The sequence below is a fragment of the Dama dama genome, chromosome 12, assembly GCF_033118175.1.
Source record: "Dama dama isolate Ldn47 chromosome 12, ASM3311817v1, whole genome shotgun sequence".
In the NCBI taxonomy this organism is placed as follows: domain Eukaryota; kingdom Metazoa; phylum Chordata; class Mammalia; order Artiodactyla; family Cervidae; genus Dama; species Dama dama.
In genome coordinates, this window is record NC_083692.1 from 92,976,729 (window position 1) to 92,992,979 (window position 16,251).

Genomic DNA, 16,251 nt, shown 5'->3' on the forward strand with positions numbered 1-16,251 from the left:
GAAGATAACCTACTTTCCTCAAAGTTTACTGATTTAACAGTTAATCTCATCTAAAAAACACCTCCACCAGCTGCATCCTGACATGCATTTAACCAAATATCAGGGTACCACATGGCCTAGCCAAGTTGACACCAAATTAGCCATCACATTTGGCTATTCTGAAAGTTGGAATTGGGATTGATCTGTTATAATATCCTCAGACAAATGCCCTCAAATCACTTTGTTTTGTTTTGTTTTTTAATTTAAAAAAATCCTTTATTCTGTGAGCTTATTGCCAATGAATCACTTTTGATAGACCATGCAAGAAAATAGCAGGACACACAAACTTTTTTCTGAAACTTCTTTGGAGATAAAATTTCTGGTCCTAGTTGCACAGATATAGAAATTCATGCATGATGTCAGATTTCCAAGCTTGGAATTTACACAGTAGGCAGTGTATTTTCAGTCCTTGGTGAGCAACATCCAACTAATAAAAATAAATGAAAAAAAAAAAGATTATGGTAGCCTATTGCTGCATTATCCCCGTGGTTTGATACTACCATTTTCTTTGTCCTTATTTAAAAAGCAATTCCTTCATATTTTCATATGTTATTAGCTAAAAATCACGATACTGCACACTTGGAAAAATTCTTGGAAGAACTATGAGATAATGTTGCTCACCTCAAATCACTTTGAATGGTGTGTTTTGATAAAGGAATAAGGGCCAAGAAGCTTTCAGTGTCGCTGCTGTGCTGGCAGAAACTGTGAAAGCAATGCTTCATATTTGCTTCAGTATGGGCTCCCGCAGGGTGGAACCGTGAACACGTGGGCAGGCTCTGGGGTCAGGTCACTGGAGTCTGCATCCTGACTGCACTTTTTCTGTGTGGTTTGACAGCACTCACTTTTATTCCTCTCTGCTTCAGCTTCTCCCTTCATCTGCAAAACAGAGATGGGTTTGAACGTACTAAATCACAGGAAACGTGTAGAACAGTGCAAGGAACATGTTAAGTCTTCAATAAATATTAGCCTTTATTACTACCTGTATTAAAAGGAAAGTCAAACATTTTCTTAATGTTTGCCCATCTTAGAGATAGTGGATTTTTTGGTTTTGGCTTATTTGTTTTGTTTTTAAACCTGCGGCCTTACAGAAAGTTACACCAGCTTTACCCCTTCCTACCTTTACCTTGGGGTTGGCATTTCAGTGTCCCTTCAGGAGCACTCAACGTAAGCATGTTGTTTTTCACCAGGAAGGCCAGGGAAGAACTGTAGAGCCTCTTGTTAATAAGCCCAGACACAATGGGTAGAAGATTGATTTTTCAGTGAGCAGATGGCAAGGAGGTGATATGATTCTATGAAACTTGCAAGTGGACCACCCCACTGCAATAAATTGATCAGTAAATACTACAGCAGTAAGGCTAGTCTAAGGAAGAAATATGTAAGAATTTGATGTTACAAAAACAACCAGCAAATTCACATCAATCAAAAGAACCATCTCTTCCTTTAAATAGCACTTCTTTACAGCATTTAAGATGGAATTTTATTACCAAAGCCTTGACTAATAAACAACTTTTCTAGGAAATGGATGCTCATATTTATAACATCTTCCATGTACCTAGATTGGTACTTGGCATTTCATGGAGCTATCACATTAAAGAGGTGGGTGCTCCTGTTTATGGTGCTTCCCAGGTGGCACAGCAGTAAAGAACCTGCCTGCCAATGTGGGGAGATGAAAGAGATGCAGGTTCTATCCCTGGGTCAGGAAGATCCCCTGGAGTAAGAAATGGCAACCCACTCCAGTATTCTTGCCTGGAAAAATTCCATAGACAGAGGAGGCCAGTGGGCTACAGTCCATGGTATCACAAAGAGTCGGACACAACTGAGCATGCATGCTCCTGTTTACATTTTGCATGTGAAGAAGATAATTCTCAGAGAGGTGTGCTGACTTGCTCAAGGGTTCACAGAAGGTTATTGGTTGATAAACAAATTCAACAAAGTAGCAGGATACAATATTAAGTGAAATTCGCTCAGTCATGTCCAACTCTTTGCGACCCCATGGATTATACAGTCCATGGAATTCTCCAGGCCAGAATATTGGAGTGAGTAGTTTTTCCCTTCTCCAGTGGATCTTCCCAACCCAGGAATCAAACCAGGATCTCTTGCATTGCAGGGGGATTCTTTACCATCTGAGCTATCAGAGATACAAGGTTAACATACAGAAATTGGTGGCATTTCTTTATACCAACAATGAAATAGCAGAAGAAGGGAGTTAAAAAACTAACTTTTAAAATTGTATCCTCTAAAATAAAATACTTAGGAATAAACCTGACCAAGGAGGTGAAAGATTTATATGCTGAGAACTATAAGACATGAACAAAGGAAATTCAATATGATTCAAAGAAATGGAAAGATATCCCATGCTCTTGAACTGGAAGAATTAATATCATTTAAATGGTCATTGCAGAGTACATCATGCAAAATGCTGGGCTGGATGAATCACAAACTGAAATCAAGATTGCTGGGAGAAATATCAACAACTTCAGTTATGTAGATGATACCACTCTAATGGCAGAAAGCAAAGAGGAACTAAAGAGCATCTTGATGAGGATGAAAGAGGAGAGTGAAAAAGCTGGTTTAAAACTCAACATTCAAAAAACTAAGATCATAGCATCTGGTCCCATCACTTCATGACAAATTGATGAGGAAAAAGTAGAAACAGTGACAGATTTTATTTTCTTGGGCTCCAATATCACTGCAGGCAGTGACTGCAGCCATGAAATTAAAAGACACTTGCTCTTTGAAAGGAAAACTGTGACAAACCTAACAGTGTATTAAACTATGACATCATTTTGCTGACAAAGATTGTATAGTTAAAGCTATGGTTTTTCCAGGAGTCACGTACGAATGTGAGAGTTGGACCATACAGAAGACTGAGCACCAAAGAATAGATGCTTTTGAACTGTGGTGCTGGAGAAGACTCTTGAGAGTTCCTTGGACTGCAAGGAGATCAAACCAGTCAGTTCTAAAGGAAATCAACCCTGAATATTCATTAGAAGGGCTGATGCTGAAGCTGAAGCTCCAATACTTTGGCCACCTGATGCGAAGAGCCAACTGAAAAGATCCTGATGCTGGAAAAGATTGAGGGCAGGGGGAGAAGAGGATGACAGAGGATGAGCTGGTTGGATGGCATCACTGACTTAATGCACATGAGTTTGAGCAAACTCCAGGAGAGAGTGAAGGACAGGGAAGCGTGGTGTGCTGCAGTTCATGGAGCTGCAAAGAATCAGACACAAGTAAGTGACTGAAGAGCAACAACAGATGGTCATAGTACCCAAAGCAGACTACAGATTTAATCCCTATCAAATTATCTATGACATTTTTCACAGAACTAGAACAAATAACCCTAAAATTCATACAGAACCATAAAAGACCCAGAATTGCCAAAGCAATCCTGGAGGAAAAGAACAAAGCAGGAGGCATAACCTTCACAGACTCCAGACAATAGTACAAAGCTACAGTCATCAAAACCTCATGATATTGGCACAAAGACAGACATGTGGATCAACAGAAGTGAGTGGAGAGCCCAGAAATAAACCCACACAACAATGGTCAAAAAGCTTCTCTGTCTATGAATTTTTCAAGCAAGAATACTGTAGCAGGTTGCCATTTCCTCTCCCAGGGGATCCTCCCCACCCAGGGATTGAACCCAAGTCTCCTGTGTCTCCTGCATTATAGACGGATTCTTTACCATTGAGCCATAGGGGAAGCCCTAATAATGATTAGCAAAACCTTATACAGTTAAATTAATTACTGATGAGATCACTTCACTAACAGTTACCTCTGTATGGTTTGAATGTTTTAATACAATTAAGTACTCACAAACTACTTGCTTAATTATTATAAAAATGCATCTTAAGGGGGAAAAAAAGAAAAAGGATTATGAGGGTGTGAATTTTGGTGATGTTTTCCATAAAGTAGGTCTTTCACTGTCCCTCAAATCACACCACATGGGTAGCCATCTACTTTGCTTGGCTTGACTGGGTTGATTACCTCTGAACCACTAATAGAACAAGACCCATTTTTTATACTTCAGAAAACTGGAGAGAGGAGGGGAGTTGGGGAGCGGGAAGTCCTTCTTCTTACTAGGAAACCCAAATGTCTGATAGCTCATCTAGTTACGAAGGTCATGGTTCTGTTCAACTCATACATCTGTATGTCCTAGCATTGATATTGTCTTCTGCATAAAGCACAAAACACTTCACATCTTCAATTTTTCAGCACAGAGGGATTGAGTACACTGTTGTAACCAAGGGCAAAACCCTGAGTCCAATTTGGAGACCTTGATTTTCATAATATTTTCAAATCCTCTAATCAAGCCTTCTTTCTCTAACCCATATTTTTTTCCCTTGCTTCTCTGCTTTTTTCTCAACATAATTTGTCTTAACACATGAAGAAAGCACTTTTAAATACAAAGAGGAAAATGGACGGTGATCATTACAAATGACCTATTAGAACCGAGGCCATTCAGTTCACTTATTTCAGCATACAAAAGTGTTTCTTCTGAAATACCCCACGGCACAGAGATAAGTGTTTTCAGATATAATTTCATGTGATTACCCCATAATAAGAGCCCTTATCCACAACTTTCTATCAAGTCTGGTAAGCACATATGCAAACTACCTTCAAGTAAATCCTATGCATCAAATTTTTATTTTTGTTCCATGAAGATTCTACTTTGCCAGCCAACTTTTTTTTTTTCCACTTATTTTTATTAGTTGGAGGCTAATTACTTTACAATATTGTAGTGGTTTTTGTCATACATTGACATGAATCAGCCATGGATTTACATGTATTCCCCGTCCCGATCCCCCCTCCAACCTCCCTCTCCACCTGATTCCTCTGGGTCTTCCCAGTACACCAGGCCCGAGCAGTTGTCTCATGCATCCAGCCTGGGCTGGTGATCTGTTTCACCATGGATAATATACATGTTTCAATGCTGTTCTCTCGAAACATCCCACCCTCGCCTTCTCCCACAGAGTCCAAAAGTCTGTTCTGTACATCTGTGTCTCTTTTTCTGTTTTGCATATAGGGTTATCATTACCATCTTTCTAAATTCCATATATATGCATTAGTATACTGTATTGGTCTTTATCTTTCTGGCTTACTTCACTCTGTATGATGGGCTCCAGTTTCATCCATCTCATTAGAACTGATTCAAATGAATTCTTTTTAATGGCTGAGTAATATTCCATGGTGTATATGTACCACAGCTTCCTTATCCATTCGTCTGCTGATGGGCATCTAGGTTGCTTCATGTCCTGGCTATTATAAACAGTGCTGTGATGTTCATCGCGGCCAACTTTTATAATATCACTGTTGTTGTTTAGTCACTAAATCATATCCAACTCTTTTGCAACCCCATGAACAGTAGCCCGTCAGGCTCCTCTGTCCATGAGATTTTCCAGGCAAGAATACTGGAATGGGTTGCCATTTCCTTCTCCAAGGATATTTCTGACCCAGGGATTGAACCTGAGTCCCCTGCAGTGGCAGGCAGATTCTTTACCACTGAACCATGAGGGAAGGCCGTGATAATGTTGCCACTCTATTAAAATAGCAAGAGATGAAAGTTTGAAGTTGGGAGAGATCTGGAACAATCTTTGTCACAAAAATTTGTCCCATGTTAGACATACTTCCTTCCTGAGAAAAAATCTACAAAGCAGGGCAGAAAAACCCATGGAGTCAAAGGCAAAGTTAAATATTTGAATATAAAACCAGAAACATTAAGTTGTTATCATGGACTTACTTTGCTGCCAAATGAAGTAAAGAATGTTTTAAACTAATATTTAAGAGAGGGCAGTGTAGTTTCAGAAGACTGGTATAGAATTTATTTTTACCCATTATTTTCTCCTAGAGAAGGGATTTTTATTTTGAAACCTTTATGGGCTTCAGGGATTTGTGAATTCCTAGAAATTTGGAGCTGTTCTTGTGTATACAGGTTTTCCTTTTTTTTTTTTTCCTGGGAGATGATCTGTAGTTACTGGCCAATTTTCAAAGGAGTTTAATCTAAGAATCACCATTCTTAGAAGATTTTTAAAGACAGATGGGAAAGTTGAGTGCAATGATATCAGCTCAAGTCCAGTGTTCATGAGATCAAAGATGTGCATTTGAGGTATGTTTCTTTGGAAGACAATCAGATCAGGACTGTCTGGACAGTTGCAGCAAAACCAAACAGACAAAGAACAAACAAGCAAAACCAGACAGACAAAGACCAAAAAAATAAAAAACAGACAGAGAACAGCTGAGAACTGGATTTAGACAGGCCCACAGTAACATTCAATGCTATACCAAAATCGTCATTATCACCATATCAGTAGCTGAACCAAAAAAATTTTTTTTTACTCCTTGTTGTTGTTGTACAGTGGCCCAGTCATGTCCGATGCTCTGCAACCCCATGGAATGCAGCACGCCAGGCTTCCCTGTCCTTCACCATCTCCAGGAGCTTGCTCAAACTCAGGTCCATTGAGTCAGTGATGCCATCCAACCATCTGATCCTCTGTCATCCCCTTCTCCTCCTCTCTTCAATCTTTCCCAGCATCAAGATCTTTTCTAATGAGTCAGCTCTTCACATCAGGTGGCCAAACTACTGAAGCTTCAACTTCAGCATCAGTCCTTCCAATGAATATTCAGGATTTATTTCCCTTAGGATGGACTGGTTGGATCTCCTTGCAGTCCAAGGGACTCTCAAGTGTCTTCTCCAACACCACAGTTCAAAAGCATCAATTCTTTGGCACTCAGCCTTCTTTATGGTCCAACTCGCATATCTATACATGACTACTGGAAAAATTATAGCTTTGACTATACAGACTTTTCTTGCAAAGATCCACATAAAATCCAATTCCTAGTCAACAGGCAGCCTTCCATGAGATCATTCAAGGATCCAGGCTCCTTGCATCTTATGATTCTGCCTTCTTATTTGGCCTTGAAGTCCTCTCTTATAACTTAAAATATCTTGCCAATAGATAAGGGAAGAGAAAGTAGGTATGGAGGATCACATGAGGATTGGACATCATTTGACCTGTACTCCTTCAGTCAAAATTCAGTCACAGAACCAGATCTAACTCTAAGGGAGGTTAGAAAATGTAGTCTAGCTGCATACTCAGGAGGTAGAAATATAACTTGTGGTGAAAACAGCACATTTCTGCCCTATTCTCGTAAGTGAAAACTCTCCTAAGAGTTTGGAGATGAAGAAGACATAATCCTTCAGACACTGGGAGAAAGTCCAGTATCATAGCCAGACCAATGTGTCCCACACGTTATAGGCTGGAAGACAGAGGCAGAGGAGTCAGAGAAGGGTCTAGAGGATGCAGTGGGCACAGTGACGCAGAACCTCTGAGCAATGATGTTCAGGCCTTCAGACACAGAGGCAGCAGGAACTTGGAATTTCCTTAGTCAGTAGTAGAGCCAGAGTCACTCATTTAGTATTTAGGAGATGTGGGGTTTGGAGTGGAGGATAAGATTACAGTCAGACAAGAGCTAGGATGAAATAACCAAGAGCTAGGAAGATTCTAGAGATGTGGCCTGGGCCCAATGGTAGGGGGTCAAGCAGACCATATGTGACTTGACTCCTTCTTAACCAGCGTGGTAGACAAGAGCTATGCCGATTCCTCCTATTTGAGGTCAGCATTGGTGCTAGAGCCATTCAGAGCCTACAGACAGGGTCGGCTGGGAGGGGAGGCACGGGGAAACTGATAAGACCTGCCATCATCTACCCTCAAATGTTATCAGTAATCTTACTCTGCTTCATGGTCCCAGAAAACAGTCCTAACTAATCCTAACTTCCTGACAAGGGTCCTGAGATGAAACAAGACAACTGAATCAGTACATGCCCTTCAGAGCATAAGCAAATGCCCCACTGAAAATATGGAGGACCTGGGATAGCATATTTGCTTACCAGTGAGAATTAAAAATGACAGTTAACATGTACAAGACACAGCACTAGAGCTATATGTATATATATATATATTTACCCAATTTTATGGATTTAAAGTTGAGCAATAGAGACTTATGAATGACTTGCTCAAGTAAGTGGCAGGGCTGGGATTCAAAGAGGTCTGGCTCTAGAGTTGACAACCTTAGCCACTATGCATACTGCCTTTTTTATTTAGAAAGTCAACTTTGGCCAGAATTTCATGTAACATATTACTTTCTTAATGGCAGTGCGAGTGAAGACTTACACTTTCCCCCTCTCCTGAGAGCTCATCTGCAATTTTGTTTCTAGAAAGCCATCCCATCCTTTTGGAATGAAAACTAAATCATGGATATCCAAAGACTAAGTCACAGACAGTTCACTGGAGTGACTGTCCTCTCAAAGAGTGTACCCTAATATGCAGTAACATGCTCTGAAGTCACATGTCACAAATAAATGACTGCAGAATGTCAAGATTAGAAAAAACCTTAGGGACCACAGCCCCACCCACTTTAGTGCAGAGAGGCTAAGTAGTTTGCAAGATGTCCCTCAGGGACAAAAACAACTTGTTCTAACTTCCATGATAAAAATACTTGCCTCCTGACCTCGGACCATTTATCTTCCCTGCTTAGAATAAGGGGATCATGAGGGTTAAGAGCCAGAAGCTTCCGATGGTGATATAAGTGACTGCATTAATTCTTTGGCCGCTACAGGGACTGTGAAAAAGATAAAAGGGTTCAACTTCATGGAATTTATTTTCTATAAAATAAGAAACCCAGCATCTTACATAACTAATCAGGGATTATATAGCCATCTGTTTAGACATTTATTCATTCATCCCAGCATTTATCCATCTATCCATTTAGGCATTTATTCATCCATTTACTAAAGTATCTACTCATTCCAGAATATCTACTGAGACAAAATTCAGGCTCAAACTTGGGTATTTTTAGTATTTTCAGTCACTATTTTTCTTTCTGTCAGGTTGCCAGATTTCATTAACAATCCCAGTATATGGGATTCCAGTACATCCCATTATAAAATTAACTATATATTAGATATGTTTGGGGACCCAGAATCAAGCCATTAGTTATGGCACAGTTTGCAGTTTTCATCCATTAATCCAAAGAGGACTTGTTCACTCTGGAGTATTTCCTTTGTTTCTCAAGACTTTATTTCTGACCTCAAGGTGTCTTTTTACAGGCCCACATGCTTGGTCTCAAGCTGATAGTGGACAAGGCTTAGTCAACAATAAACTGTCTTCAGTACCCAAAAAGTACTCAGATTTCTGCTTAAGGCCTTTGTGGTCCTTGTTGAAAAGTACACTCTTCACTGTGGCAAAGACATGTATTCTCAGTTTTCTTGGAGAAGAGTGGAAAAGTGATCCCCACATCCTGCTTCCCTATCACGACAAATCAGTTAGCGCTGTTTCTGCAAACGCTGAAATTTTACCTTTGGCGCCTAATAATTCTACTTAGCAACCCAGAGTTCTCTGAGCTCTAAGAAGTCTAAAATGATTTAGTTCAGCATTTGGTTCTCACCTGAGAACATTATTTTCTGATGGTAGTAAGGTAAGCAACTACTCAGGTAAACGAAGCAGGATGCTGAGGCACCAACATTCTGAATATGTTTATTCATGCTTGTATTTACGATTGCAAAATGTTTTCCATGCTACAAATGTTTGTTAAAAACAAGCTGTTACAAATCAATAAATAATACCAGCTACACCTACTCTCTACTATAAACAGAATAAGCAGAAAATAAACAAATGCTACTACTTTGGTATACACAGGCATGCATTTTCTGTTATAAAACTGATAACGCCATCATTTTTATTTCTTTGTAGGATTTTCCCTTGTGATACAATTATTATTGCACATTTCTTTGCACTTGTCTTACTAGTTCAGGTTGATAGCATATAAAAGAATTACAGGACACTTTTTCTACCAAGGGAGAGGGGCTTATTTTCTGCCATGTGGTCATTTATATAACAAATGAAAAAGAAGCAAAGTACAAAAATTAGTCTGTGTGATAGGTGCTCAAAGTTAGGAATACTGACTGGTATGAAAGGTTCTTAACTAGCTGCTCATCAAAATCATATATAATAGCCATTAGAGACTCCCTTAGCAAGAAGCATGGAAATCACTGACTTGTTTATTCAAAGAGTAGACAGACAGAATTCCTGGATGCTGTTTCCATTCGGGTTTTCCAGCTCGTATGGTTCCAGCTGACGATACTCAAAAGTCACACGATTTATATGTTTTCCACTGGAGACCATGCGCACCACCGTGTGGTCACAGCCAACTTTCATCTGGGCTATAATTCATGGAAAAAGTAAGTTTCCCAGTAGGTTAGAAACCACATAGCCAAGCCATTTCCATCCACAAGATCATTTAAACAGAGCAAAAGCAAGGAGATGTAGCTTCCTCTCACATACTCAAACCAAGCATCTACCATCAGGTGAGATGGTTTTGTTTTCATTTTTTATTATAGTATACAGCTGATCTGTGAACAACCTGCATGTTAGGACTGAGGACCCTCCCCACAGGTGAAAATCTGCATATAATCTATCATCTCTCCTCCACATCCATAGTTCCTCCAGATCGGAGGTTCCACATCCTCAGGTTCAACCAACCCAGGGTGGTGTAGTACTGCGGAATCTACTACTGAAAACAATCCTTGTGTAAGTGGACCTGAGAAGTTCAGACCCCTGCTGTTCAAGAGTCAACTGTGTAACTAGTTGTTGAGAAGTGGAACTGAACTCAGCCTTTCTCCTCCTGTGCAAGAACACTGTCAGTCAGATAAAGCTGACTATAAGAAGTAAGAAGATACCTCCTTGAGCTTTTTATGTTCTCCCACCTCCAAGGCTTGGTGGTGAAGGCGGATGAAGGCGAGCATCTGCCTGTTCCTGCCGCGACTTTCCTCTAGGTGTATTCTTAGTGGGGGGGCAGTGCTGCCCCCCTTGGGACAGGTTGGAAATTTGCAGGGGCTGTTTTTTTTTCCTTCTATTTGGGGGCAAACGTGGCGTTTCGTGGGCAGGGCTGAAGGATGAACTGTACTGCTAGACAGTTATGTAGACCAAAAATATCACCTGTTTATTGTTTTCTAGCCTAGATAATGATTCTGTTTTACATATAAATAAAAGTAGCATTTGCATGGTTTAGACATAGACTAAATGTACTAATTTTTCTTTCTATCATTCACCTGTACTTTTTCTAATTTTTTCCTGTATTTCTTACATGGAATGGCTTTTGCAATCCTTGCCTGGCTCCTCTCTGTCCATGGGATTTTCCAGGCAAGAATAATGGAGGGGGTTAAATTTTTTTTCAGCTTTGTTGAGGTATAGTTGAGAGAAATTGTATGTATTTAAGGTGTACAACAGGATGCTTTTATATAAATACACACTGTGAAATTATCATTACAATCAAACTAATTAACATTCATTACCTCACAGAATTACCTTTTTTTTCTTTTCATTTCCCACTCCCTTCCCTTCTGGCAACCAACTGTTTGTACTATGAACCTACATGAGTTTCTGTTCTGTGAAACTCAGTATATTTATTAAAAATTATTTTTAGTTTATTTCTTCAACCTCAAGCTGGGTCCTGAGGCAAGATTTATCTACCCTACAATAATCCTTCCTGCTATTTTAACTTTCTCAATCTTTTTCCCCCTCTTTGTCTCTATAAGGACTAAATTCTGAGAAACATTATTATCCTTGTATAACAACTACTTCAAAAACATGCACCTGGGTTTAAATGAAGTAAAACAGCCAGATAGAGTTATTTAGGTAAAAGTCAATTTGGAGAGATAATAAAATATAAATCCTGTAATTATTTTAATATAAGCGCCAGGGAGTCTAGGCTAAGCCTCTATGACGAGGTCCAAAGTTAATTTTCTTTAAATGATTGGGAAGGTCATTCTTTTCTGATCTTACTCTGAACTTTAATCTACATAATGTGCCTTATTTCCTTTAGTTAATGTGCATATAATTTATTTATTATTTGACATATTACTAATTCAATCTAATCTAAAGGGCAGGATACCTAAGAGTTCATTGTATGACCAGTTTAAGGAGGGGCTCATGGAAACATGATGAATGAAAGAAAAAAGTGAAGTTTAAAATGAACCAAAGAGTCAGATAATTCAAGCCTTCAAATTTTCATAAGACTGGTTTCAGTTATTTAGATAAAAAGGCAAAATATTTGGCCTTGATCATACCCTTTTGGAGAAGGAAATGGCAACCCACTCCAGTATTCTTGCCTGGAGAATTCCATGGACAGAGGAGCCTTGTGGGCTACAGTCCATGGGGTCGCAAAGAGTCAGACTAACACACACACACACACACACACACACACACATTTACCTAAACCAAATTATATAATTCATGCACCAAAATTACTATAGCTTCAATGATCTAAATTTTAAGGGATGAGTGTTAGATCAGTTCTTAAGCCAATCCTTTTATCTGGCTCAAACAGATCTCCTCACAGGTGCCCTCCATCAGCATGGAAGGATCCAGTGCCTTTGAGAACACAAAGGGAGAGAAGCCACTGGTTTAAACCAGGGCTCAAGTGTAAATTAACATAAACTAGCCCCCAATTTTTAGCAAAGTGGGTTTTTAGAAATATTTTCCCTTTATCTGTGTATATTAATTCTATTCCAGAGAGGTTTTGCTTAAGATCCCAGCATTAGCTCAGAGAGTGAAAATACTGGTGGGCAGATCTGGGTTTAATTAAAACAGGTAACAGCAGATCAAAAGGAGGTCTGATCAGCAGTTTCATTATTTAGTTGGTGTGTGATGTGTGCTTACAAGAGAGGAAGGGGGCTATGATAAGGGATGAAAGATTTCTCTTCTGTTTGACTTTTGTCTCTTAATGGATAATCACTGGTTCCTGCATCGGAAGGACAGAAATGGGAGACCTTTAAAGAAAGGTTTCACATAACCCTCTCTCCCCCCACTTGGACTTCATTAATTAATTTGGTCATGAGTCAGCAATTACACCTTCGCCCCACCCCACCTGAGCCTGATCAAATGGAAACTCCTCACTGATTCATAATAAAGAAGACCTGATTCTGTTTGGTGCCGTGCCATGAGCTAACCTGGTCTTTTATTATCAGCGACCACTTTTTAGATTTCAGAATTGACTTCTCTTTTGGCAGTAGTCTTTCAGAGGTTGGTTTTGCTGTTAGAACTGGGGGACATTCTATCAGTTCTGAGAATTTCTAATAAAGTGAATCACCTTTTAATGTATTTACTATGAGTAATACACACACACATACACATATATATGGTAAAATGACCTAGATATTACTTTATCATGATATTATTACTAATTGATGATACATACACTATATGAACCATGGTTTTCAGTCAGCAAACTCTTTAGTCTCGAGAGGATGAAAGCAGGGACTTTCAAGAAGGTAGAACAAGCAGGGTTCTATGCCATTTTCATAGTTTTACCTAGGGCCAACCTTAAACATGCAAGTTTGTTACTTCATAAGTTTCTCTCCCAGTGTCAGATATTGTGGTCATGCATTCTTGATACTGTGTATAGGGTCAAATGCAAAATCCTCACATTGGTTCAATACACAAAATCAAACTTTTTTTGGTGGAACCTGCCCTTTCCGTATAAATAATTTGAAGTGTTTTATTTAAGGACGCAATCTTGTTGTTGTTCAGTCACTCAGTTGTGTCTGACTCTGCAACCCCACCAGACTGCAACACCCCAGGCTTCCCTGTCCTTCACTGTCTCCTGGAGTTCGCTCAAACTCATGCCCTCGGTCTTTCCCAACATCAGGGTAAAACAATATTAATAGGCACACAAATAATAATCAAAGAACCATCTTACCTGGGCCACGTAAAGGGTAGCAGAGATCAGCTAAAAGCAGCATCTTGGAAGGGTCCAAACCAGTTCCTCCCAGCAGCTCCACAAAGTCTCCTACTCCCCCACAGCCTGCGGAGGACTTCTAAGAGAACAAAGCAGCAGAGGAAGACGTATTTAACTCACTTACCGAAGTCAAACCAATGGCAAATTGGTGAATTTAGTCCCAGACATCCTAGAAGTGCCGTTTAATTTAACATCCAAGACTCTGAAAATTAAGACTTTTTAAAGGAAAAAAAATAGGAATTGCTTTTCTAAATTGCTTGAGTAATTATTTTTTAAAATGTGTGTGCATTTAAAAAACATTTTTTACAAGTGCAAGGACTAACATCATGAAATAAGAATCGTTAAACTCCATATACAGTATATAAAAATTGCAACTAAAAGTGGTTTGATTTTTAAATCATTTGGACATACATACCGAATTATTTGAATTTCTTAATGCATGCAGTCAGCGTTTTTATAAATAGGGCTTCCATGTCAGTTTTTTTCCTTCAACTTACCTCTTTTCCTCTTCTTTATAAAAGACTTTTTTTTTGTTATGGAGACAATTCTTACGTTTCTACTGATAAGGATTTAGATTAGTTATAAGAATATTAAAGAAAAAAGAGAACCCTCATTTGGGCTCAAATTAGCTAGAGTTACCATCAACTTTCTCCATCCAACTAAAGTAAATTTATTTCAAGCTATTGGAAATAATTTCTAGTCTAAAAGTCTGTGTGATCCACCTGTAACCAGCTTTTTCTGCTTCCCTTCATCCTTTCCATTCTGTCTCGTCTACAGAACTTCCTGGGCTTCAGTGTCCCAGGCAAACAAAGCCGCCCCCCTCCACCCCCCCTTCCTGTGATCAGGGCTGGCCTCGGGATCACACTGCCCATATCCACAGGGCTTAATGCTCTGTTGTCACTATCTTGAAATTCTTAATAATTTTAAAATAAAATTTTAAAATTTCATTTTGTGCTGTCCCCCACAAATTACACCACCAGTTTTGCCTGTGATCCTCTTCATCATTGAGGTACATGCAAGAGACCTAGCTGAGTGTGGCAAGATGCTTAGAAGTTAACCAGATAGACCATACTACATAGGAACCAAAATCTAAAACAGAGAGTGCTGAATACACACACACATAAACACACACAGTCCAACATTAGGAAGATATTGAAATGCAACTGGAACTAAACAAATAGAAATAATATAACAGCGTCTATTTGTTCAGTGAAAGGAAGCAGGCGTGGGGGGGGGGCGGTATACATATTTAAAGCACCTACTATGTGCTTTGTTCTATGCATTTTACACATTTCATCAAACCATAAAATACAGGATTACTCAGCCCCACTGTGTACAGGGCTCATGTTCTTGTATGAAGAGTTGAATAAGCCATTTAGAAGTAAAGGGGAAAAAAATGTAATTGCCTTTCCCTTGAGTAGACGGTGTCCAGGGAGAACATGACTTAAGACTAAACATTCCAGCTGGCTCTATAGGTCCCAAATTTCACAGGATGAGGTGAAGGGCAAAAGGCAGACTCAGGAGAGAGAAACGGGAAATAGGAAGTTGGGAAGTAATAGAAACTAAAATGAGGGCAATAGGGATTTCCCTGTTGATCCAATGGTTAAGACTCCATGCTTCCAATGCAAGGGGCATGGATTCAATCCCTGCTCAGGGAACTAGGACCCCAAATGCTGTGCAGGGCAGCCAACAACAACAACAACAACAAAAAAAAAAAAAATGAGGGGAACAAAACCCAGAAACAAAGAGATTGGGAGCACATACTCCTTGGCATTCGTGATTTTTCTCTCCTCTTCCCAAACCTCTCAGCTATCCTCAGTAAAAAATGACAGAAGCTGAGTTGTGTGGGGACCTCTGGGGTTCATCTCTTCAACCATGATCCTCTAGATTTCTTTGTGGAGGTTCTACCTCCCTGGACTGTTACTCTCATCTCTTGCCTAGACTATGACAATGGCCTTTTAGGTGCAACCTGTACCACTTGGACCCCTACAGATCACTCATCATCATCCATGGAAGCCAGAACGACAGTTAGGTAATCCTCTCCTTCCCATTATGGACTTTGTCAATTAATTTTGTCATGAAGCCAGCAATTCCAACCACCCTCACCCACCTGTGCACGATCAGATGGATTATGCCTGAACCCCTTCAGTGGTTTGCTACTGCACTTAGAATAAACTCTTAACTCTTTAGCATGACCTGCTGGGCTCTCCACCCCAGCCCTGCCTGTCTCCCTGGTGCTGTATTAGACCACAGGCCCCCTACCTTTCCTTCTTTCTGTTTCTAGAACTCAGGAAGCCCAGCCTGCCTCCGAGCCTCTGCACTACCGTCGCTCTGCTCCAGCTCTTCCTGGGGCTGCCGACTCCTCCTCACCCATCACTGAGATCTCACTTTAAATGTCTCCTTTGCCAAAGGTTTCTT

The 16,251-nt window shown here is 39.8% G+C and overlaps 1 protein-coding gene across 4 annotated transcripts in view; it reads right to left on the minus strand.

Annotated features, from left to right (window-relative positions):
* Nucleotides 1–258: 258 nt before the first annotated feature.
* CRHBP (corticotropin releasing hormone binding protein) overlaps nucleotides 259–16,251 on the minus strand; it is a 61,907-nt gene continuing 45,914 nt past the window's right edge. For 2 of the 4 annotated variants that reach the window (XM_061158137.1, XM_061158139.1), the window contains 2 exons: nucleotides 13,795–13,912; nucleotides 9,505–10,258 (listed from right to left, as the gene is read on the minus strand). In XM_061158137.1, the coding sequence (XP_061014120.1) occupies nucleotides 10,101–10,258; nucleotides 13,795–13,912 (276 nt within the window). In that variant the 3' untranslated portion in view covers nucleotides 9,505–10,100. Of the gene's footprint in view, nucleotides 467–660; nucleotides 916–8,545; nucleotides 8,659–9,504; nucleotides 10,259–13,794; nucleotides 13,913–16,251 lie in introns of those variants that run through there. The other 2 variants (XR_009695199.1, XM_061158138.1) reach the window with 2 other exon arrangements.